The following is a 27,838-nucleotide window of genomic DNA, read 5'->3' as shown; positions in this document are numbered from 1 at the left end:
AACTGGTTTACCAATTGATTTCAACGACTACTTTAAAGGGTACGGGAAGCATGGAAATAATACAATGGAAGAACATTCCGTTGGACCATGGAAGAGTAACGGACCTCCTGTAAAGTTTTTTTTTGTTCTTTCCCGTATAATTCTAACTCTTACCAATCTTAGCGAGTATTACTCAAAATACTATCACAATTGATCGAACTATATGAATCAATACCCTTGAGTTTGGTTTTTTCACCAAATGTCGGTTAACGGTTAAGTGTTACATGAATTCGATTCGATCCTCAGCATTTTTTCTTGGGCTTACACGGGTTTTACAGCCACGAGAGTCACAGAACAGGAAAAGACAATGGGGTGGGAGGGGGGGGGGGAGATTTTTGAAACCAATGAAATTATAATTCATTAATTTTTGCTAAGTTACTTGTTGCACGCATCTTTACTACAAATTGTACGAATACCTTTAAGTATTCTTTAAGCAGATTTTCCAACCTGTTCATTATAGTATTGACTACATCACTGTTCATTCCCACCCCCACCCTCCACCCCCAAAGTGATTTGTTTTTCTTTGCAATTTTCCAGGCTTCTTCATTGAATTACCAAACTTGAAAGCAATGTCTGGGACGACGAAATGCTTACAACCGAATGGAATCATTTATGACTTGTTTATTCATTTTGATTTGATTACGAAAAACACGAGAAAAGTGTCCGTTAGAAGGCCAAATTTTGAAGTTTTGGAAATTTTACAAGTTTGATCGTTCACATATAATTCATAATTATCAAAACAATGTCCGGGCGACGGAGAGTTGAAATCCGAAGTGGAATAAGGACTTGTTCAGTAACCTTCAATTCGTGACACAAAACCAGGAGTCGGGAGTGAAGGGTGGGGAGGTGAGGGAAGTCTTAGTTGATCAACAGTTGTGTCATGCTGGCTAAAAATTAGGTAGGTTACGCAAAAATGTCGACCCAACACACAAAGCTGCATTTTAACAGGATATAACCACACAACGTAAGTTCAACACATTCATGTAGGTTTACGATCTTTGGACAAAAGACAAAGCAAAATGACAGATCTCATTAAAAGGGATATAAGCTGAATAACGTACGTGGACATTGTCTAGTTTCTTATTGGCTCGTAAATCAAACCGTTTCTATCACGGTGTAAACATGGAACGTTTTTTTTCTTCAACTTTTCAACTTTTTACCCCCACAAAACAGGCGCTCTTTAACGACATAAGGCTGTCCGCGAAAATGGACACCCCGTTAATCATTCAAAGTTGACGCTGACAACAGCAAACTTATCCAAACGAAAAAAAAGGTGAGTTATGAGTTTGCTCGTCAAGGGAACAAACTTTTTTTTTATCTTTTGTGTCCAGGTGGCGAACCGAAATCAATTTGTTATCGCTTCTTTTTTTACAACTTGTTAAGTGTTTACGAACAACAGTCATTAGACTCTTCGGAAGACACATGGAAGAACACCTATACCCATGGAGGTAAAACCTCCATGCTATACCTTAATTGGTTGCAATGCCAGTGGATGTCACTCAAATTCAATACTTCTTTTTTTTCTTTTTTTTTCTTGGGTGGGGGGGGGGGGAGGAAACCATTGAGTATAGGCCATTTAGTAACATTAAAATCGCATTAAAAAGGCAATTTTTTTTTCCCCCGTCGTCATAACCTTGTGACCACGAGGGTACAGTTATACCAATAAAGAGTGAGGCACAAAATTAAATTTAAACTAAATACACTGCTACCAAATATCGGTGGAATTTCCATAACACTTTGTAATCTTTTGAGAAAGGACCCCTTAAAGCAGTGAGTGTCATCGATGATGAAAGTGGCTTAAGTCTATTACACAGTAACACAATAGGTCAGTTAATCATATGCAACGCAAAACTGACTAGGGGAAAACCTAAGTCTTTTATGGCCACAAATGGAATGTTAACGACATACATGACAATTTTGGCAAGGACAAATAGTGTTGAATGTCGTGGCATGGGTGGCATGTTGATCAAGTGAGTACAACAGATCATGTTTTGATTGAGTTAATAAAACCATGGAACAACATTAACATCATGAGGCGCTGACGTCATCATCTCCAATTAGCCTTAAAGGAGCCTTCCAGAGTTGTTATCATATTTGAAAAGTTAATATTATTTACCAGCAATTACTTATAACATATAAAGACTTAAAATCTGCCTTAAGTCATCCTGTAACACTTTTTCAGCCATATTACGATTTCTGAGATCTGAAATGCTTTCATCCGTCGGGGTTGACCGCATAAGTTACAATTTAAGCATGTTTGCATATTTATAACGATCTCTATAGATTCGGGGATATAATAGTTTACAATTTCCACTTCTAAATGATGAAGGAAACTGGTAGAAAGGGTAAATTTTGTATAAGAGCTAACACTGTTTTATCCATCTCGGTGGACTGTATAGTTTGGTAGAGGAATTGTTGTTGTAGCCTGCTCGAAGCTGCTACTGGCGGAGAGAAAAAAATCAGATGCCCAAAGTAAACCGCAAATTTTAAGCTGTAGGGAAACCGAAGGCACAATAATACCAAAAATGTACTTGATTTTTGAATTTCATAATTATAATTACCACCCGCCCCCCCCCCCATACCCCCTCCCCCTTGATGTGCTCTTTATAAATGCCACCTATCACATATCAAAAGGAAGGGGGAACGTAAGGGTGGGTCTAAGAGATAATCAGATACCAAATAATCTAGTAATCTATTTAAAGACAGGACCCACACCGCAATTAGCAGTGAATGGTTTTACGGTACACCCACCCAATGAATACCACGATGTATTCCCTTCTATAGAACTACTTGTTCTACCAGTTAGTATACCATCAAACTTACCTCAAATTAAAAATCACTTATTTTCGGAAAGTTTATGTTTTGATTTGTAACAATTTGTGAACAATCAGTGTACTATTTTGGGGGCATCCCCCCCCCCCAAAAAAAGTTGAAGGCCTAGTTGAATTTGAAAAATTGTTCGATGCGAAAATCTCATTACAATGTTATGTATAAGCTGGGCTAGGCATCTTTCTATTTTTTTTCTACTTGCGTTTTACATGTGATAAATATACTCATGTAGTTGTCGAAATCTTTGAAGCAAATGCACTTCCAAAGCATTTCCATCAATCTCTTCTCTTTTTTTTGGGGGGGGGGGATTGCTAATTAATCTTCACTTGATCTCCCACCCAACCTTAATATAAGTTTGCCATGGAAAAATGCCAGTATATCACAATTCGCTAATCTTTAGTAGAAAAGAGAAAACAAACAAGCGTGGAAAGTGAGAGAGAAAAAAGACAACAAGGAAGGCATCCTATTAGACCAATCATGAAAACACAAATGACCATTTCATCAATCCCTACAATGACAACAACCACGTCATGTCATTTCTGTAAAAGCCGGATGTTATTTCGTCAACTGTAAGACAAGGGTTGGTTTTCTTTTAGAGGTAGTCTGCAGGGCCCCTGTCGGGGGTGTCCAAAGCCCCTACGTGAGTTATAATGTTGCGACGTTTACATTAGACGTGGTGGCCTCCGTTTTGAAGCCATCTTCATTAGACAAACGAAGAAGAGCGTGATAAATAACAAACGTCTAACAAACACTGACCTATCTTTAAACTTATATGCTTTTTCGTCTTTCGTCTTTGATGTTACAAATCCATTGCCCAAGTTCGCACCACCCAATGATACCGTTCAATGTAAACAAAACATGCTTATTAGAAATCGATACTGTTGCAAAAGCTCTGTCAACGTTAATATATAAGTAAAGCCACATAATGAAACTGAACATAATTTCAAAGATTAGGTCCGTGCTTACATGGAAGACTAAAAAGATTCTTTCTTCAGACGTCGAAACCATCATTTTTTTTAAAACGATCCTGACACATGCAAATGCGTCCTTTTGGTAGCAAATGAACGCAACTGTAACGTCATCTCGAACATGTGACGTCACAGATTCATAGTTCTACGGCACAGATTCATAGTTCTTCAAACTATGCATCTTATCTACAACTGACTGAAAATAACAACGGGTATAGTTAAACGTTAAAACCCCTGTATAGGGCATTTAACGAAACTTTTACAGATAGATGGCTAGGGATCGGGAGAAATGGGCGTTGGAGAGGTATAGAGGTGTAAACTTTTGGAACAAAGTCCTACCGGCATATTACAGCACTGGCAAACAAGAATGGATCGAATGTCAACGATGTCGAACTCAAAAAAGGAAGTTTTGGAATTCTTTTTCTTTTATGTATAGCTATTTAACAATGGGTAGTGTTGAAAATATACTACCAACATAAACTCCAAAGATCCGTTTAATGAGGTCAACTTGTTTAATGTGCAAGCATCGGTGACATTCTTACTGTAATCGACACATATCACTACCTTAACCAGTGGTCATTCTTTGCGTCTTCGTCAGACCGAAACATTTTGACGTATCGGCTACAATTACAGTCGTTAGCAACCATTTATACGCCTGAACATAGTGAACATTACAAAGAATGCCATAATCAACCAGTACCGGTAACTGATTGGCTATAATGGTAGTCAACGATATCGTAGTCAACACAAGTTTATAGAACTAATCGTCATTAACTTTACAGTGTAGTATTAACAGTCGTCAACGCATTCTATTGCAACAGTCATCAGCTTTACACTTTAGTCGTTATCAACCATATCATATCATAGTCAATGATTATACGGTGCCGATCGTCATTAACTATGCACTGTAGTCGTTATCAACCATATCATAGTCAACGCATTATACGGTACCGACCGTCATTAACTATGTACTGTAGTCGTTATTAACCATATCATATCATAGTCACCGCATTCTATAGCACCGACCGTCATTACTAATATGCAATATAGTCGTTATTAACAATATCATAGTCAACACATTATACGGCACCGATCGTCATTAACTATGCACTGTAGTCGTAATTAACCATATTATAGTCAACGCATTCTATAGCACCGATCGTCATTAACTATGCACTGTATTCGTAATTAACCATATTATAGTCAACGCATTCTATAGCACCGATCGTCATTAACTATGCACTGTAGTCGTTATCAACCATATTATAGTCATCGGATTATACAGCACCGACCGTCATTACTAATATGCAATATAGTCGTTATTAACAATATCATAGTCAACACATTATACGGCACCGATCGTCATTAACTATGCACTGTAGTCGTAATTAACCATATTATAGTCAACGCATTCTATAGCACCGATCGTCATTAACTATGCACTGTATTCGTAATTAACCATATTATAGTCAACGCATTCTATAGCACCGATCGTCATTAACTATGCACTGTAGTCGTTATCAACCATATTATAGTCATCGGATTATACAGCACCGACCGTCATTACTAATATGCAATATAGTCGTTATTAACAATATTGTAGTCAACGCATTATACGGTACCGATCGTCATTAACTATGCACTGTAGTCATTACTAATATGCAATAGAGTCGTTATTAACAATATCGTAGTCAAGTCAACGCATTCTACAGAACCAATCGTCGTCATTAACTATGTATTTGATATCACATGCAGCCTCGTGATCGTTAGCGCGTACCATCGCCTTCACTGTTCAAGAATCGACCTGTGTCCTGAATAATACATACATGCCAAATCTAATACAGATACTAATTATTACTTGACATTTATGAGGGCTGACTTAACGTTCATCTAAATTAAACACTGTCTACATCAGTGTAAACGATGGTTTAACGAAGTGTACAAACATTACAGGAAGAGAAAGAAGAGATGAGAAGAAAAAAAAAACAAGGAATATGAAAACGATAGATTGACGTGATTATTGTTATTATAGTATACAGCCTTCCACAAGCAGGGCAAAGTTCGAAACACCAAAGTTCTAAGAGAAATGATATTGCACATACATGCAGTTACGGGACATTTAGCAACACCACCACTATACCACCATACACGTACGCACGCACGCACAGGGATGCAGCATCTGCTGACGTTAGCCCTAATGTAACAATGTATTGGAAGTAACGACCACTGCGAGCTAGGAAAAACACAAAATTAATGAAATCCGTCAACCGTAACAAAATATTTTGCCTCTTTTCTCATCAATCCAAGCAAAACGGCAAATGAAAACATACGAGACTTCAACAATGTGGCGGAGGACGTCACGGTTGCTATGCAAGAGGAATCGAACGGGAACTCAATTCATCTTCATAAAGATGTAATGCCATATACCCCCACCAGGCGTCTATCCACCAACCATTTGTCAACGCGCTATTTTTGTTTATTTCTAGAACAAATTTCTTTGGCACACTTGTATATATCGCCGTGTAGCGCTCGTGTATACAAATTTACCGGGCCGTGGCGAAGATTTCTTTTGCAAAAGAAATGTCTATTTAGCCGAGGTGCGAAAAATCCCACGTGCGTAGGTAAATAAACGGGCTAGAGTTGAGAACCTTTTTTTTTCGGCTTCTTTTCTCTTTTCTGCAGGCTATGTTGCAAAGAGAGTAAGATGGATCGAGTAGGGGTGATGATGGGGCGCGCCATTCCCTGATCTAACCGACGGTAAAGCATCTCGAACGGTTGTCGTTTGCCGAATCAGATTTATGGTAAACGATGATAGATTACTCTTAATTAATAATGGGGGGAACATACAAAGGTTTCACAAAACCGGAATCCTTGGCGATATATCTCATGGCCGCCGCCGTGCAGCGATACTTTTCGGAATAATAATAATATGGTTTTCGGAACTGCAGGCTATATGCAAAACACAGAAAAATTCTGTAATCGTGGCTGTGTAGGGTCTTCGAGGGATCTAAGCCTTTCCCATGTTTTTTAACTCAGATTATATACTTTGGCTCGAACACCCTCCTCCCCCCCCCCCCCCCGACAGGGCACTTTTTATGAGTGATAGGTTGGTTGATGAAAACTCTACGACCCCCAAAAATAATAATAATATCATTGAACCTACACTCATTGATCAGAACAGATAAGATAAACTCAATAGGAGATAGGATTAACGCAATAGGAGATAAGATTAACTCAATAGGTGATAAGATTAATTCAATAGGAGATAAGATTAAACTCAATGGCGATAAGATTAACTCAATAGGAGATAAGATTAACTCAAAAGCCGTTGAGAGCCAGGTCTAGCCGTGGACAATGTTTTGCGGTCTTTATCGCTCCAATAAGTATACGCTTTCTTATAAATATGAGACTACAGTATATATAATGTATACCTTTCCTGGCCCCCTCCATATGTATCTGTTCCCCTTATTTACCTTGAGCCCCGGGTCTGTGTACGCTGACCCGGCAACCCCCCCCCCCTTCTTGTCAGGCCTGGGTAAACAGTATATTTTCCCTCTTTTAATGTGAGTTTCGTAACGACCTTCGCAAATACAATAGTTACAATTGCACGTAGCGATCGATCACAATTGCAACGGCATGCAAGGCGCTTCATGATCATATACCTCCTTGGTAAAACTCAGAACAAATTAATTCCCTTCTATGTGAAATTCACATTACCACGGGGGAGGGGGAGGGGGACATTCAGCAAAACGGGTTGTAATGGTCAATTTTCACAGCCATGCGACGGGATTTAAAAAACAAAAATTTAGCTGAAGTCATTACATAATGTTAAGTTATAACTGGAAGCTACCAAAAACATGTCTAACATTTTCGCTAGCCAACAATATCAGTTTGGTTCACTTCTCAGTGTGGGCAAAGGGACACTGAATGTATAAGGTGCTTGAAAAAAATCACCACGACAACTGCAAAACTTCTCAATATCACTTTCACGTCTTATAGAAATGACCATTTAAAGATCGGAGGCTAATCGATGAAAGTGGCTGAACTGCCTATAGGTCAACATACAGTTTGCTCATACGCAGCACCACAAAGAAATCATTAGGAACAACAAGTGTCTTGTCTGGTTGTGGTCTGAAATAATACGTTATTGTTCCTTTTGCATCTAAACATTCTTCAACGACGGAGTCGGTATCTGTCTTCTTATGTCCCACGTAGATTACAAAAAAAAAGAAGAAAAAAAGGAACTGTCAACTGAATTTAAAAGGAATCATAAAGAGTTTTTAACAGAGTAGTCATAACGTTATCGTATACGGTGAGGAGCGATCCAAACCTGTAACACACTTTTAAAGGTGAATTAATCCATCATTAAACCTGCAGGGGGAGATTAATGAAGCGATTCTTGAATTTTTGTAAAAATGAGATCAAGTATTAGATTGACACACTTTGAGGGCCCAAGCTTGCAGCATATATCCACCCGGCTACTCCGAAGTTAAAAACAGGAATGTAGAAAGTTGGTATGTCTTTCTTTGAGGAATTTACAGAAGCCTCGCCCCACCCCCCCCCCCACCCCCACCCAGACAATTGAATTATCCAGCACTGACTCGGACACATCAATCGCAAAATCCTTTATGCCGTCTAAAGTTTGCTTCCATCTTTTCTCCCCAATCCTGAAATCCCATGACAATATCGTTCATTAGTTGGACTGGTAACATTTGATTTCAAATCACGAAACAGCCCCAAACGTAGCAAACTTTTCAAGTTTTTCAAATTTTCTAACGGCATGGCATTAATCAAACTGGGCGACGAAATGTTGAAGATCAAACCATAAGGATTCACTTATGACGTCATCATAAGCCTTCATTTGGGTGACAATAATATTATAGGCAGTTTTCTTATTAAAAAAAAAAAAACATTTGCAATCTTATTTTTGACTAACTCTCGGTAGTTTTGGATAAAAAATTGCGACAAAACGCAGAAAACCTTGCTTTAAGGATGGAAATGACCAAAAAAAGGTGGGCAATTTTTCTACCTATAAGCTGCTAATGTCAGAATGATGAAAGTTTATAGGTATACAGTTTTCCAATCATTTACAATTTATGTTGACGACGCGTTTCAAACTAAGGTATTTCCTTTAGGGCGGAGATCAAACGAATCGCTCGGGTGATTAAACTTGGAACATACATCTTACTACCTATGGATTGTTCGGGGCCTTTGATTTTGACATCAGAATGCTTTTGTATACGTGCGGCTACCATCAGGAGTCGCATTGTACACAAGATGGCGGCGGCAGACGGACGGGGGAGTTAAAAACGATTGTAACATGCGAGGTGTCAGAGCGAGGCGAGGAGAACTGAACTGTGATATTTATCGTTTGAAATGAGGCAGATCAACTGTAAATCTTTACCCGTTGGAAGCGGGCGAAACATTTGCAAGTGATGCGTTGATGTACACAGAATGATTTGTCTTCTTTTACACCGACGACAATCACGCCGGCTGGATTAAGAAAGGTAGTCAATAGTCAAGGGGTGGGGGGGGGGAACTTTTCATTCTCCTAAAGCTTGTTGTGACGTCATCTGGGAGCGGTTAAAAGGAACTGCAAAAACAACCATGTAATTCGCACAGGGATTTATATATAGTATGACTTAGAAGTTTTTTTTATACATTACTTGTTTCCTATGTAGTACGACATTACATAGGAGTGAGGGTAAGAAATTCTCGGCATGCAATAGTAATCATGCATAAAGCAATCATATATGGATACGGGGCAAGAAAAGAAATTAAATGACGTAATCACCAACAAATATACCCACATTGATTGGAACATAATTTGAAGCCTTGCAGAGTGCAGGGATGTTATCACAGGGACACGACAACAGTCCCGGCGTACATGGTCAATTGGAGAAAATTATGGGGATTGAGAGGGGCTTCAAACTGTGCGGGAATAATGAATAAGTGTAATCTCATTTTCATGATATACTTAAGGACAAATGAATAGTACCAAACAAGTGGACCTTTGACAGTTGTCCACCGAGGCCCGAACTGGCTATCGACGCCCTCTATAAAAATACAGACACCAACAAACTAACGATCTGTCAGGGAACAACTCATCCACGTGCATACAAACGTCACATTACATATAATTATCGTGTCTTTGTTCAAACAAAGAGGCTATGGGTCGTAATTTGCATATCATGAATATGTATATATTGAAACTGCTATGAAATAATGTCGCTTGTAAATACGTGTAAGGGAAGCTGCAAAGTCGGGTACCTTCACCAGGTAATACTTTCATCTTTAAGGTTTATACGTTTGTGCAAGCTGTATTTGTACTCTTTTACCAAAATGAACTTTTTTTAAGAACATATAAAAATAAATTGTATTGTCATCGCTAAAGGCCTGTTCAAAAACAGCTGACTCACGAATCCACAGGATCTACAGGATTCGCTTGTTATGACATTGCAGACGGGAAACATAGTCACTTTATATACGTTCAATATGTATACAAACATCCCAATGCAGGTTGTACGGTACGTATACAGCTAGGAGGGATCCTAACATATACTCACATCGATAGGCTGCTCAGCCATCGTACCCAAACTTGAGTTCGATGCGGCGCACATCGTGGGTACTCCCAGGCTGCCATGCATTCGTGCTGACGAAAACATCGAACATTTCTTAAACTGTGGGACAAATACCTGAACTGAATTTAAATGTAATTTACTGCCGGCACACAAATATTAATTATGAAGATATGCTTTATAACAGTCTATAGTCAAGTAGTCAGATTTGTTTAACTTTTCATAACTGATGGCGCCATTCAAAATTCGACAATAGACTATATGTTTTCAGACCGTCCAGGGGATTCGTTCTTGCGACTTCATTCCGCAAAGCTTGCGAAAGGAGATGAGTTGTCTGGTTAAAGTGCTGTATAAGGCAAAGTTTTCACTCGTCGAATGGTATAGTTCTCCTACAATGTATGTATGTATATAAATAAATACATACATACATATTCTTAACGAAGCCAAATATCGTGCGAGTGTGCATCTGTACTTCAATTACTTTTGCCTATAAATTAATTGAAATGTGCCGGTATTCTTTAGATAATGTAGATCTTTAAAATTAATTGTAACTTGATTATATTTCATTCAGCGAACACGAGAAGAACACTATTCATTTCACGAAGCATCATCAAATATACCGAAACCGCTTACAGAAATAACTACCTATATCAACACGTCATTATTTTTACGTCATATTTCTCTACTCTGAACGATTTTAATTTGGGCGTTAACATTCTACGTAGTATACGAAACCTAAATGAGATTCGTTCTTGCGACTTCATTCCGCAAAGCTTGCAAAATGAGATGAGTTGTCTGGTAAACTGCTGCATAAGGCAATGTTTCCACACGCCGAATGATTTAGTTCTCCTACAATGTATGAATATAATTAAATAAACAAATACATCAATAGATACATATTCTTAACGAAGCCAAATATCGTACGAGTGTGCATATGTACTTAACAAAGCGACATACAAATTGAAAGTTATGTGTTCTTTATAGTATTGGTATTATTATTTTTGTGGTGAGGGGGAGGGGGAGGGGAGGGGGAGGGAGGGGGCATCTGTAGGCCACTGAATATAAAGTTTGTTGCAGAATGCGAATGAAACCATCCTCGTAATGAGTGTTATGGAATGACGTTTGACACACGTTAAAACAGTCAATTTGATTTGTGATAGACCGCATAACAAATACACATTATGGATGCAGTTTGCAATTGATTAGTATATTTTATTTTCCGTTTGGATCATCCTTCAACAAGTCAACAAGTGCAACACAAGTTGGCTACAAAGGACCACCGTCACGCGAACAGTTCAATGTATTGCATCACGTTCTCCCCTTTATGGGACAAAATTGCGTTGCTTTCAATGTTTGTTTCACACACTTATTACCTTATATAACGTGGGCCGATATTAATTAACGCTTTATAGGACACAGTGGAGTCAAGAAGGTCTAATTCTTTTAGTCAATTTAGTCGGAGTCATCGCCATAAACCTTGCACCGTACATTGAGCATTCCTTTATCATATTTTTTCTTATTCTGTAGTCTTTGACGTCAATACTGTAGAGATTTCGAATAACCGGATCGATCTATATACATACATAGATAATTAAAAACATACATATATATATATATATATTATACAAATAATATATGGTTATGAGTGCAATAGTGCAAATATTTCATGAGTTAAAAGATGGAATGTTCCATTCAACGAGGCGCAGCCGAGTTGATTGGAACAAATTACATCTTTCAACGAATAAAATATTTGCACTATTGCACGAATGGAAGACATTTATTATTTGTTTTATACAACACCTTCAAATTTGGATATAATTGGATGTAAAATGCACTCATGCAACAGATTGTTTTGAACAGACAGGTTTCTCTGCTCTCTTACCATTGAAAAAAGTGCTATCAAAAAAGTATAACACATGGTTCTATTTCATAGGGTGCAATAGAGCGGATTTTGCATGCAATCGACGAGCAATTGACCAATCAAATGGCCGGAATATAATTAGGTGTTGTATATATATATATATATATATATATATATATATATATATATATATATATATGTACACGTTATCGATATATCAACACATGCGCATTATCGCAATCTTTTCGTGTAGATCTATTCGTTTATGAAATGGAAAAGTGCATGAATCGCATACAAACATACATACAAACAAACAGAGTACATACATATACAAACAGTATTACCAATATATCAATACCAGCGCAATTATCGGTATATCTATGTATCTACAGTACGTATGTATACTTAAACCCCAGAAAAAAAAGAAAAGTACACGACGAACTAAAAACAAAGAATCGAGGCAACTCGATTTGCATCAATCCGGCTGTGTATGGCTATTTGTTTGATTCATCCGGACCAATATTTCAGCGCCTTTTGATCTGTTTGTTTGGACACTGGTGTATCGTGGCTACATTTGTGTACACAACTTCGAGTATTTCCTTATAGCTCCCAGGGGTAATGTTGTTGTTGAACGGTTCATTATTTGAAAACTGTTCTCAATCCGACAAGAAAATAAACTCTGGTGATAAAACAGGGAAAAGCCGTACACAAACATCATGTGTGTGTATATATATATATATACTTGTAACGAATGTTGGTAACATTTTGCTTTGCTACACTCATACAAACGTGATTGAACGCATCTGTTTGATATATGGTATTTGGCGGAGGCCTACTCGTCTTAGTCGTTCCTAAAAGTTTTAGAGAGTCCAAAGAAAACATAATATTTCTAGCTTTCATCTGGCCTTCAGACGACGACGATTGAAGATTATATATGTTATATTGTAAGAAATTCTAGGGGGTACATAAAAAAAATTGCAGGCAATTTACGGTGATTATGGAGGCATTTTATATTTATTTTAATTCAAACAAACCAACGTCAATTTTATTTTATTTTTTATTTGCAAAGCCCTTCGATCGATCTTTTGAGCAATAAAAGAAAAACAAAATGTAAAGTATTAAAAGACATAAACGGTTTGGATAAATATATATCGCTTGTCCCAAACAAAGGATAAATTAAACATGGAATATTTACAGATGTACAGAACTAGGACGCTGAACAAGTCTATCGAAGTTCCCAAAAGATGACGCAAGAATAATATGGAATACAATGTATATATATATACATATATACATATATTTGTAGAGTTTTATATATATATATATATATATATATATATATATATATATTTATATATACGAGATGTGTGTGTGTGTGTATGCTGATAGTCGAATCCAATCAGCTTCTAATAATTTATGATATTATATCATAACATTATGTCACTCGTGGTATTGCTATTGCATTTGGGGTTTAATTTAAAATATAAATGTCCACCATATATCCACTATAAATGACAAATCATCACTCGTTTACACTTGACGTTATGTTAAGAAAACTGCACAGGGCTAAGTTTGAAATGTTGAAAGATTATCGTATACTGTATATACAAAAAATTCACCATGCAAGCATTCCATCAGAAGAAGGGAAGGGAACGAAATAAATACAGAAACAAAACAAACAAACAGATTTAAAATACTGATACACCTTCAAGTAATTCCTCGTCATTTTTTTAACGCCCGATACTGCTAGCAATGATACATTTTGTTTTCTTGGCAAAGTTTTTCTTTTCTTATCCTTTCTTTTCTTTACTCTGTTATCTCTCTCTCTTAAGTATCACTACTGAGAGCACAAATCATCACTTTGTGTAAAAGATGACATCGCTGTGTTTATTTTCCAATATCGTATTCATACCTCAAGTTTACAAACTCCTTTGGTTCTCGATCCATCTCCCCTGGCAGTTCACTCATTAAATCACACTGCCTGTGAAATACGCAATTAATCCATGCTCAGACTATCATAACAAAATGCCTTTACCGAACAAACTTCGTGTCGACAGCGATGACGAGCACACACAATGTATATAAAGGTAGCGGTAAAGCTGTCCTGGCACAAATTCAGTAAATTGGCCTGCATGACTATATATGCTCAGTGATGGCATAGTTCATACTAACAAAGATACATCTCTAAAAAAAAAACAGTCTAATGACAAAGACAAACATGGACATTTCGTCAGTATGGGGAAAGGAAGGGACATTGAGGGGTGGTGGTGAAACGGGAAAGTTACGGATTACCCAACTCCTCCCCCCCCCCCAACCCTGGCACACCAGCTTAGTACCACCGAATTCAAATGCTCGTTTTTGCTTCTATATTACGTGGGGCCCCTTTGTACTACCCCCCCCCCTGTCCCGCATTTCTGCGAGACACGATTTCCTATTTCATAATTACGTTATACCTTGATGACGTAATCATTGAAGTTGTCATTTTTTTCTTCAGTATATGTTATGGAAATGAGAAAACGCTCATCCCATATTTCACTGTATCTTCTATCTTAACCGCTCACCTGGGCTGCCATCCCAACCCTCACCCCACCCCTCCACCCACCCCTCCACCCACCCCTCCACCTACCCCAAACCACCTTATATGCCTACAATTGACCTATTCAGTTATACGTAAAACGGGCATAAACCAGGGAGCTGTTACCTTGAAGTATAACAGTCACTATATGGTGCTACAGTATACGGAGCTTTTACATCTTACCGTTCCCAGACCCCATTGATAGGTTGGAGTGATTCAGATGTTTCGTGTAAATGGCAGGGTCACGATATGAACCGGCACTAGGATCAAGATAATCAACAACAAATAATATCATGACCATATTGAATATTTATATCATTCTCCTCTCGCCACAAGTGACCCATACTTAAATACATATTTTGGATAGAATCATGCACTAAAGAATAGGCATAACACACACAATTTATTGTTAGGAAGACCGTGCTACTTTAAATTTAAAAATCCGTTGAGTTCAGAGACAGCTGCAAGGATGGAGGTTTCGTAAGCTAAATCGACAAGTCCTATTTTGGGATATTTCCAGTTTGATCTAATTCGTCAACATCGGATCCAATATTATAACCCCACCAGTCCACTTGTGACTATGACAGAAATAACTTCGGGGGGAAACGCTGGTATGATGTCCTGCAGTGACCCGCGATTCCCCCATCCCTATTAAGCCATAATCACAGTTGAGAGCTGGCGTAAAGCCCTCTCACCGCCAACGATCTGCCGCTAATCCCCTCACTAAGCCCACCGCGGAAATTGTTGACTCTTCGCCTGGATCCGGGCTTCGCTTTCCACCGTGGGTAAAGTCAACAAATCAATACCATACGATCATTTCCCTCTAATCCCATGTTTTCGGATTCTTAATCCACTTTAAGTTTGCAGTTTACTCACTTCGGGGTTAATATCCTGCAAGGGATAACCCTCTGTAGGAGAATAACTTTAAAGGGTTACCCGCACCATCGCAGTCAGGTCAACCAGTCCACACAAATCCTCCACGATGTCCTGAAGAAAAGTTTCACTTCAGCTGAACGATTTACACGCAAACAATAAGTATTCGATAAGCTTCGGAACATTCCTGATGTCGGGGGGGGGGGGGGTGCCGGGAGGGAGGGGGGCTGCTTTGCACGCTGAGATTGTGACGTCACATCTCTCGCAAGTAATTAACTAGTACAATAGTTTTCTGTTACTTTTATTTGTTGATTAATCAGTTAAGTGACTGACGAGAAGAAAAAAATCTAAATGAGCCACCTTGAGGGCGAACAAATTATATTCTCCAATTTACAACGATTTCAAGCGATGATATATAGGAGAGATGTGAGGGGTTAGGGGGGGGGGGGGGCGAAGGAGGGAAGGAAAGTAGAGACTAGAGAGAGAACGTAGAAAGGAGACTAGAGGGAGGCAAGAGGGGGAGTGAGTAGAAAATAGAGGAACTAGAGGAGGGAGTATGAAGAATAGACGAGGAAGGTGATGAGGGTGAGAGATGAGGAAAGAGAGGGGATTCGGTGGAGAGAAGAGAAGAGGCAGGAAAGCATCTTGTTGGAACAGTGACGCAACCCCTGGTCAGAATATACACAAGCATTCATTTATTTAAACTGTATTGTTAGATGGTTACTGACCAAAGATGAGACGTAACGATAAGATCATTCCTAAGCCTGCAGGGTGAAACCGTGCAGGGTGAAACCACTGAAACCGTGCAGGGTGAAACCGTGCAGGGTGAAACCGTGCAGGGTGAAACCGTGCAGGGTGAAACCGTGCAGGGTGAAACCGTGCAGGGTGAAACCGTGCAGGGTGAAACCGTGCAGGGTGAAACCGTGCAGGGTGAAACCGTGCAGGGTGAAACCGTGCAGGGTGAAACCGTGCAGGGTGAAACCGTGCAGGGTGAAACCGTGCAGGGTGAAACCGTGCAGGGTGAAACCGTGCAGGGTGAAACCGTGCAGGGTGAAACCGTGCAGGGTGAAACCGTGCAGGGTGAAACCGTGCAGGGCGGACGTTTGGTAGAACAATTATACAGTATACAGGTTACGTCGTTGTAATGTTCATGTTGTGTTCCTTTAAGAAGGAGGAAATCCTTATTTAGAGATTAATGATCTATTAATGCCGGGATACTGCCCAATTGTCGTCAATATTTTGGTGTTCCAAAGAGTTGGTATTGCTGGTGGGGGGGGGGGGGGTACCAGTCCAGAACACATACTTGATTATTTTCTGTGCTACCTGGAAAGTGGAAGGCATTAAACGATGAAGTTGGATTACTAAGCCCTTAAAGGGCGAGTTTTCTGATGTAAGCGAAACGAGCGGCAATGTGACTGATCAGAACTTCAAATAAATAAACATAACCGAAATAAGAATAAAAGTGCATTTCATTCCTTTAACACATTACACTACCTCAGTTTGGTAGCAATGAAGCGAGAGAAAAATGGATACCGTATCCTTGACAGTCGACAGAAAAATTGAGGCCTATAGTGGTCCGTGTCGGCACCGTCAGGAATTTCCAGAGTGTGGGGAAAAGGGTGAAGTGGAATGCAAGTAAGCTGTTTCGGGGGAAACATTTTGGTTATATAAAAAAAAAAGCGCTCACGTATGGAGTGCATATTACGGGCAAAAGAGTGGCTACGGGAGGGCCTCTCCGACTGAGGTGAGGGAGGGGAGGTGAGGGAGGGGAGCTGTGGGAGAGCATCATGATTGGGGAAAACCCCCATGTCGTCCCCCACCTCCTCTTAATATTCCTCCCCCTTGGCGATGCACTCATTCTGGTACGACAGTACCGTTTCCATGGTATGCCATCATGAAATGCTTTTCATGGTGAAATCCTAGGAAATACATTCACATAATGTACAGAGAGGGCGAAAGAGAGAGAAGCATGACTTCAGGTCATTCGTGCGCGCATAGGGTGAATCAGAGGAAGTGGCAGGGTGAAGGGTGTTTTTTTTTAAGGTCAATTCGGTAAACATGTCTCTACTTGGATTAGTTTGACTTTTGTCTCATGGCTTCTTGTTCCTGTTAACAGTATGATATATTGCACGTATAGCGATTTCGACCAGCCTAACGTTATTATTAACCACTGACGATCGATATAACACTATCCATCCTATGGCAGACAGTACGCGTGTTGAAACTGATCACCGGCTAGGCTTATCGCCTAACGTAATAATTAGGCACTGATTATCGTTAATACATATGGTCCCTAAGGAAGATGAATACATCCTTCCCACTGTCGCCTGTAACAGTATAATAAGCCACTGACGGTCGGTACATTTGCTTTCGACCATATGAAGGTCAGTATACAGGTTGAACGTGAATACCAGCTAGGCTTTGTCGCCTATCACGTTATAGCCAGCCCGTGGGGGTCGGTATAAACCTTTCGACCCTGCGGAGAACGCTATTGGCGTACACAAACTTTGTAAGTTTGACAATATATTTATACGTAGTCACCACTAACGTATGTTTTTAAAGCTATATGTTCGCCTCTTCTTTTTACACCACCCCATTCTTGGCATTCTAGACTCTCAATTGTCGACACTTCACAGGAGTTCGTATATATTTTGATTGTAGTCTTAACATACCATAATCTTAAATATTGAAATTAAACTGCTCTCCACACAAGCTGTCTTTTATGTTAGGATCTAAAACTGATAGGCCATCAACAACGTGAGCAAACAATGCGTATATATATTTTCATGGAAATTGTGTGATAACCGGGTGTGGTCTATGACAAAATGTATATATGGAACATGCAGGTTACGAAAGCACGCCTTAAGTTTTCCACAGACATTCATGTTTCATCGTCCAAGACGGGAGAAAAAATCTCTGTTTTGTCAACGATGTTGCATCGACAGTATACTAACACATACATTTATCGAAACGAGATTATCTCCACAATCAAAATTCCATAAATGTTTAGAGTTATCTTTCGTCATTCGCTTCTCTACATTTCTTTCATTTCTTTGGCGTCCAAACCCTTGGGGAAGGCGGCGTTGCAGGGAAAGTTTTGTAGTTGCCTAGGTGACGACTGTTTGCTCTGTCCGCGGTCGCAGCATCGCAATACCTCGATACCGTTCTGCGGGCATGTACAAACGGTAAAAAGTGTAGGCTGCTGAGAGACATACTACTATATAACTGTACTGCAACATGTGTTACAAATGGCGGCTGTGTTATTGTAACCTCCATTCCACCAACGGGCCTCTGTCAACGACAGAACCACGCGGCCACAGGAGGCTTGGTGTGCGGTCTCTGAGAGATTACCAAAGAGTAAGTTGTTCCAGAGATAAAAGTTTGTGGAGTGGGGGGATTTGAGAAGGCGTTAAATGACAATTTCGTAGAGGGCGTGCTTCCACTAGAAATATTGGGGTTTTATTTGTGTGCCTGTGTGTACTTATGGAAGTTTTGTCTTCGCCCTCCCCTTCCCCGCCCCCACCCAAAAGAAAATGTTGTTATATAACAGCATTATAAGCATCAACAAATAACGTGCAAAACAGAAAATATGTGTTAAATTAGGAATCCTGTCAGTTGATAAAGCATAACTACAGCAACTAAACCAGTCCTAGACTTTCTGATTCTCTTGTATGGTGCCCTCTCCCGCAATAATCTCTCCTCTCTCCCCAGCATCTTCCCCTCTCCCACATGATTGTACTATTGAACATGTTCATGTAACATCACATAAAAATTCGATCACCAAACTCGTTTGAAAATTAGAACATCTTGCAACTCTGTGACGTGATAATTGATGAACATCTCTACAAGATAAAGTCCTGGACATTAAACTCAAGTGGTCAACCTGAATAACTAAAACTAACTGTGACTGAGGAAGAGGTTTTAACACTCACTCCCCATGATTCCTTTTCCTGGCTTGCCCTATTCTTTCAGTACGATACCTCCCTCATGCTGCCATGCATCTTAATTAATACCAAAGCCAAAACTTAAGTTTATTTATTTGAAAGGTGATCCTGCCCCCTCCTCCCCCACTCACCCCCAATTCCTGGTCCTGACCTTTTCTTCTTATCCATATCAGGTATTTACTTCTCTGCATACCCCTCCTCCCTCCCCCCCCCCATTACCCCATTCCCTTGCCCTATCCTTTTAATAACATACCTCCCTCATGATGTATGACCATAGCCCAAAATAAAGGACATCTATTTACAGGTGTACCCTAATCCACTTCGGCGACCCCAATCCCCTGATCTTCTCTTCTTACCATTAATCACTTCACTTCATCTGCCTTACTGTCATCATTCTGCTCTGAGACTGCTCCACCAATTCATTGTCACAATATGAACATTGCAATTTCAAAACTATAAATGAATGCAAGGAAGAGATATTTACACCCTTTGCATGCTCCAACACGCCCCCCCCCCCCCCCACTATCCTTTAATACCATTAAGCCCTTGTGCTGTCAAGTATTTTAAATAACCATAAATTCATGTAGCTGTGAAAATGTTGCACAGTTATTGACACCTCTTAACATCCCCTACCTGGTCCTTCCTCATCCCCTTCCTGTCCCTGTCCTTCAATACTGTACTTTCCCTTATGTTGCGATGTATCTTAATTACTATAAATTCAAGTACATGGTTACTGGGAGATTGTTGCACAGTTATTTACACCTCTTAACATCCCCTACCTGGTCCTTTCTCATCCCCTTCCTGTCCCTATCCTTCAATACTGTACTTCCCCCCTTATGTTACCATGTTACCTTTATCCGCCTTTTTTCCTTGTCTATTTGTATCTTCCTGTTCTTTTAGGTGTTTTTTTTTTTAGTGTTTTTATTCGTTTGTTTGATTTTTTGCAGTTTTGTAGTTTTGCATTTTTCTGTTTCACCTTTTACTGTAAAGCGCTTAGTGGCCTCTGTGATGTTAGGCGCTATATAAATGCTTTATATTATTATTATTATTATGTATCTTAATTACTATAAAGTCAAGTACAGGGTTACTGGGAGAATGTTGCACAGTTATTTACACCTCTTAACATCCCCTACCTGGTCCTTCCTCATCCCCTTCCTGTCCCTGTCCTTCAATACTGTACTTCCCTTTATGTTGCCATGTATCTTAATTACTATAAAGTCAAGTACAGGGTTACTGGTAGAATGTTACACAGTTATTTACACCTCTTAACATCCCCCTACCTCGTCCATCCTCATCCCCTTCCTGTACCTGTCCTTCAATATCATATGTTACCATGCATCTTTAAATATACTATAAAAGTCAAAGAACAGCCCGAGTAACTGTGAGAATGTTGCAAATTTAAACATCAAACCTAAAAGAAGCACCGGAGAGACATTGATCTCTAACACAGCACGTTTGTAGCCCGGAGGAAGAGAGAGGGGTACTTAAAATGCCATCATCGTACCCTTACTACCGTGCGGCTGTGTCAGAGGAAACACAAATAAGAATCGCAGAGCTACAAAGGATCCGCTCCAAGAACAATAACTGAAATGGCCATACAACAGATGGTTTTCGTTGCTGATCAACGATCTGTTTTCTTTGGGCTTTTAGCGAGTTGAGCTTGTAAAGTCTTCACCCCTGCAGCAAAAACATATTTTAAGCCCAAGTGGGGTCAAAGTTCAAACTCACACATCAACATGTTGTAAAGACGGCTCTCTATGTAATGTAGCTCATGAACAGGTTCCTTTGAGCAGCGCATGTTCTACGAAAGAACAACAATAGCACATTCATAACCAATCCACACAGATTGTGTTTCCATCAAAGAAAGAAGGAAAAAATACCAAAATACAAAGAGGTTTGTCCATGGAGAGCTATGTTTCCTTAAGAAAGAGAGAAAAATTTGATATTTTGTTGACAAGTGAAGGTCCCAAACCACCAAAGGGGGAAGAAAAAAAAAGTTACAATATCAACGACAGGGCACTCTCGGTATCAGAATGCTTTCCAATTTTTTTTTTCTTTGATTGTAGTGACATGGTTTTTGATGGGTACTACAGGTTAAATAACTGATGGTTATTGATAGTGTAGTTTATAAGTAAAAAAAACTGCACCGATCCACCGGGGGTCTCTGATCTTACCAAAATAAATATTCGATTTGCTTAAATTATGGTTTTACCTCACAGAAACGGACGATACTACTTCAATAAGAAATGCAAACAACCTTGTACATTCTCTCTACACACACTACTACTTTTGCCCCATTCAAAACTATTTTCCACAGTTTTCTACACAATTTGGGGGAAAAAAAGAAAAGAAATAAAAAAAAAAGAAATAAAAGAGTATGAACATTTGTTCCTTCGCTTTAATATTTCATCTTCCTTCATAATATAATGTTAGATGTGGAATACATTACAACAGATACTGTCTTCACAAAATGAAGATATGGGTAAGAGATGTATCTTTAATTGTCAAACAAATGTACATCATAGATAATGGGAGGATAAATGATAAACACCTCCCCTTCCCCCTACTGTACCTCTTCTAAAACAAGAAAGGAAAAACTCAGGAAAGAATATTTTCCTGTTTTTTCTTGGTCTAATTTTGTATGGCTGCTAATGTATCTGATGTAATGGAAAATGTACACTACTCATGGTCAATGGTTGTCTACTAAGTTTCTTGAAGAGAGAGAGAGAGAAATATTGGTTTGGAGCAAAGGGACTCAAACCCTCAATATAGATGATGGGGCATTGCGTATTGTAGGCTAGTAGGGTGCTCAAACCTAAGGACTTATTGGCCCCCAGACCCCGATGAGGTGCAATATTGTTGGACGACTCGAGGCGTAATTTTATGCCGGATGTATTAAAATCTCCCACAAAACAAGACTTGGCCTGCTGGCAGCCTACTGGGGAGCTCTAGGTCTACGTTGAGCCATTTTTAATTGTCAAGACTGTTTATCAAGGTTTCCTCATCAAACTTGAACGTGGAATTGGCCAATCAACTTGTGCTGGTTAGCAGTTGCTTTATAGAGTTAGTAAACTGTAACGTTTCAAAGTAATCTTTGGCCTAAATTCCCCGTTTACAAACCTTCCAATGTTTGAGTATGAAGATTTACACCAACTGTGACATCTATGTATCTGATATTAAAATGGTCTTATTTATTAAGGGCAATACCACTTCAGTATGGCTGTTAGCAACTGTTACATTTGTCAGCAGCTAGAAGATCAATTACTCTAGTTTATATAGTTCTATGGTCACCATTGTGAAGAAGATAGTGAGCATATAGCAACCAAGCAATAGAATACTAATAACTAGTGATGACAAGTTGAGTACGAGAAAGAAACATTGAAAACAACTATGAAAATAATAGGTATCTAAGATCACAACGGTTGTGGAAAGAAGCAACTCGGTACATGAACAGATACTTGCTTTGCATCTGCACAAAATTATGGTCACAAAATTTATGAAGAACTTTCAGCTAGCGTTGTTATGTGATCAATTCCAATAAGCTTTATTACTGAAGGTCCAAGTATAAAGGACCAACTACTGGCATTGTCTGTTAATATCACCAGAGATACATCCAGAAAACCGTAAATCAACTTCTTTCATTTCATATCGCAGCAGTGTTGTTGAAATACTGAGGAGAGTTACATGCTGTGATAATGGTGATAAAAGTTGTATGTATTTTCATCTTCACCCCCAACCAGGAAAGCATAAACAGTATGCGATGGAAATGTTCAGCCTTGCTTTACTTTAAGTTCCTCCCATTGGCTGGTTAACCATTACCCCTTTCTCCTGATCTTGTAAACTATGGGCAGCCATTTGGGCATATAATAGTAAACAGCTTCAAGAGGGATCTTATGGTGGCAGAAAATGTCAATCTTATGTTGAAGATGGAAAATATGCCGCGACTGTTTGTTGAAAAATCCAAAGTCAATATTTAGTCTGTAACTCTAGATACGGTAATGTATGGCTGAATGTCAACCAAGTCTGGCTGGCTTTTAAAAATCCTTGCCTTACTCCAGAAAGTGGATTACAGCAGGTGTCCTGTGATGTCATCACAGTATATGTCACTCAAATGCTTGACATAGAGTAGTAGGTCATTATAATCTAATTGTTGCCTAAATTCCTAGAAAATGAGTACGTTTGATATGTTTGCTTAGACGTCGATGTTTTCTGTGGTTTTACATTTCCATCAAAAATTCTTTTGTAGGAATTGGGAAATAACTGTGGATTAGATTTTCCTTTGTGGATCAACGTACAGTTAAAACATTATACAGAAGGACACCGCCAGAGGCATCCACAAACTAGCATCCACATTTAAAGTAATTCCTATTTATCACATATGATATGCTTAGAATGTGGTTTTCGCAATTCAGCGAAGCAATCAGCTTCAACAACGAGATGATGGAAGTGTTAAGGAAGTAATTAAGTTGAGTGAGACCATCCACGTCCACGAGTCCCTTATACTGGACAATGGAATTTCTCAGACAACTCCTCCAATGAATATTGTGTATGTTGGGGGGGGGGGAGGGGTGTGGTGGATGGTGATGGGAATGTTATTAGGTAAAGTCATTTGGTAGCCCTTGGTACCAGACAGCCTCCCTGAAATGAAACCCGAATATCACCAAATCGTTTTTAATAACACGAGTGGAATTTGAAGAAATTCACTTACCTTCATCCGTATCACTTCCATTGCGTCACCACTGCTATTGCACACAGATTTTTCCCAAATGATATCCTAAAATGAAAAGAAGAAAAAAAACAAAGATTACCTCATATTTCTTTCAGATTACACCACTAAAGGGAAATATCATAAGTCATAATGATTACAGGATTCTCACACAATGCACATTACTGTAATAAATATGAAAATTTAGTTTCTCAGGTTTCTCAAACATGACGTTCTCAAAGATAAACTTTAAGAGAGACCAGAGTGCTACATACGGCTCCGACTAAATGACAGATTAAATCTATTGAAGAGAAAGGAATATTGACTTAAGGCCCATCAATCTCTGATCAACAAGGTGCCCCCACAAATGTTTTCCTCTTTGGAATCACATAGTAATAATAGACTAACACAATAAGACAGTAATTAAGGAGAACACAATGGAGAAACTTTTAACTGTCTAAAGGTCAACATAAAACCATTTCATGTACATAACTGAAAGATGTTGCATCAACAGAATCTACCATCCATACAATATCGCAAATCAGTGATGTTAGATGTGGAACTCTTTTGGTTATAATTTATTTCAATTTTCTTCTATCAGGACTTGCAAACTTTCTTCTAAAAATTATTTTATAGCATTTCATTTATTTCACTACATCCACGGATCTATCAGAGGTCCAAACTTTCTGCGACAGTTATACAGATACATCTGAAAAGTGGTTGATCCAGGAGTTTATTAAGTAAGTTAGGGTGTGACCCTGGAGTACCTGAAGCTGTTACCCAGCCATAGCAGTGAGGGTGGGGTGGCCTCCCTCAAAATTTAAGATGTCAAATGGTGCATTCTGAGGCACAGTTAGACTACAAAGTTGGTCTTTAACATTAGGTCTGTGCTAATAACTATTTTGGCATATTTGTGTGAGATTTAAGAGGGAAGGTGTACACCACCACTACCACCACCCCCCCCCCCCATTATCCATGCTCACTGAGGAAAAAATTAAACAGTGCATCTGATAAAACACCTTTTAACCCCCTAAAGAGAAATATTCATACTGATGCAGAATCCACCCTCAAAGCACAGCACCTTCATATCATAACCAAACCTTACATCTAACTAACTGTACATTTAATAACAACATAAGAACAATTGCTTTTGTGAACTTATTAAAAGCATTTCAGCTCTACTGCCAACAATCGATGGCAATGACAACAACATAATTATTCATAATAAATTGCATTAATCACCACTGAAGTATATGTCATAATGTCACATAAACAATGGGACAAACACATTTCTTTTTACATAATCACCTTTAATAGTCTACCTATATCATACATATATATTGCACAGCCATTTTACGTGTAAAGCTCAGGTTATGATCACAGCATAGCTTGTGTCGCCATGCTTGATTATCAAACTAGTTGTTGCTACATACAGTAGTTTGGTGGCATGTCACAAAATCTTGTGAAATTGAAGCGAACATGAACGCGATAACGTTTTTACTAGATTTCAAACCAGAGCTAAACAATAGATTAATTGCCTATTAATTAATTTTCTCTCAATTTCATTAGTTTATTAATAACATAATCTGCTTATTAAATAATCATGAATGTGGTGTAGACCTATATATAGTCCAGACCTACCTCAGACCTACCTCAGTTATTTGAAAACTCTTTCCTAATTTTGGACATATGCACAACTGGGTCAAAAATTCAGTGACTTACTGTATAGAAGAATTAATAAACTTGGTATCTACCACAGCTATGAAAATTTGAATGTCTTGTTTGAATGATTCCATGTAAAAATTGCTTTTGGTTATTTCAATTAAACTAGGAACGATATACTATGTAAAAATAATGTGAGTACAATGTGCTTTGGTAACAATATCTCTGGTAATTCTGTCTGTGTGTTACATGTGGTACATTATGTTATTTTATGATTCTTTGAGCTGTAAACTTATTTGGCTACTGCAAGAAACATCATGTTTTTGGTCATGTTTTTGGCTACAGTGGTATCTACTGTAGCTATGAAAATTTGAATGTCTTGTTTGAATGATTCCATATAAAAATTGCTTTTGGTTATTTCAATTAAACTAGCAACGATATACTATATGTAAAAATAATGTGAGTACAATGTGCTTTGGTAACAATATCTCTGGTAATTCTGTCCGTGTGTTACATGTGGTACATTATGTTTTTAATTAAACAAATTCTAAGTCCCTTAAATTTGTGGTCTTGTAAACATTTTCAGTTGCACTTTTCTCAGAGAACCTAAAGCATCGTTAATAATTTGACATATCTTCCCTGTATTTTTTCAGGCACTATTTCTGCTAGTTTTTCCATTGCTTAGTAAATCAATTTAACACATATTCCAGTATATCATAAAGAAGGAATTATTCTGAGTTTTGAAAAGAAAAGTCAAATCAAATGAATGACAAAGATGCCAAAAAAAAAGAGTCTAAACCAAAGTTCTGGTTGTAGGGTATGGCTTTAAACAGTTCTAGGATTTATTTCAAATCCCTGCACATTGGGTGAACTTTCATGTCGGGATTTCGTTGAACCTGTCATCTTACTTCATATCTTCAAATTTCAAGTTTCTTTTTGTTGTTCTAAGTTGCTGTGGACCACTGATTGGCCCATGTGGATTTCCTTTATAGTACCCTGTTGTCTACATTTGGTCTTGACTTCTGTCAATCTGCATGGGCTATTGTTCACTTTAGCGTTTTATAAAAAAAAAAATTATAAAAAAAAAGTGATGGGAATGAATAACACAATTTTGATAAATGTCTGGACATAAAGGTAGTTCCATCAAAGTTGTCATACAGTTGAAAAACTTGATGGTTACGTCAATCCAGCTACAGTACTGACTCCAATTTGAGCACAGATCTAGGCAAATTGTTAATAGTTCTTCAACTATTTGGATCTCACATTGAGATAATATTCATATTCAGTACCCCCCTTCATTTTCATCCTTAATATAATATTCTCATGACAAGAACAAACATTTGGTCAAAAATTTCCATATCATCAGATCACCGCACTAAATTGTTCACTATGTACAAAGCGTACGTACATGTTTACATCTTAGTCATGAGGCAAACTCAAGGCCAAATAAGTTTACAGCTCAAAGAATCATAACTTATAGTTTTTTTAATTAACTCACGGAGCACACTATACAGTAAAACACATGCAAACAAAAACATTTTAACAGGGTAGCTTATAAATCACTGAATCAACATTTAAAAAAAGCTGCAGAATAATGTAAAACAATATTTACAAGAGCTGTTTGTTTTTTGTTGAGAAGAAAAGAGACAATACACTGTAATTTTCTGACATAATAGTGATGGCATTAAAATTAATAGTTAGATTAGAGCCCAAAATATATCATGTGTGATGAAACAATACAATATTATCAATATTTAATCACATTGTTTGCAATGATATGGCAAAAATAATCAAATATGACATA

The 27,838-nt window shown here is 38.4% G+C and overlaps 1 protein-coding gene across 2 annotated transcripts in view; it reads right to left on the bottom strand.

Moving 5' to 3' along the window:
* The window catches only part of LOC139973508 (zinc-regulated GTPase metalloprotein activator 1A-like), a 96,627-nt gene that overhangs the window by 42,356 nt on the left and 26,433 nt on the right, over positions 1 to 27,838 (bottom strand). For both annotated transcript variants that reach the window (XM_071980250.1, XM_071980241.1), the window contains exon 12: positions 24,376 to 24,441. In XM_071980250.1, the coding sequence (XP_071836351.1) occupies positions 24,376 to 24,441 (66 nt within the window). The remainder of the gene's footprint in view (positions 1 to 24,375; positions 24,442 to 27,838) is intronic.

This window comes from Apostichopus japonicus, chromosome 2, assembly GCF_037975245.1.
Source record: "Apostichopus japonicus isolate 1M-3 chromosome 2, ASM3797524v1, whole genome shotgun sequence".
In the NCBI taxonomy this organism is placed as follows: Eukaryota; Metazoa; Echinodermata; class Holothuroidea; order Aspidochirotida; family Stichopodidae; genus Apostichopus; species Apostichopus japonicus.
This window is presented reverse-complemented; position numbering and strand designations above follow the sequence as displayed.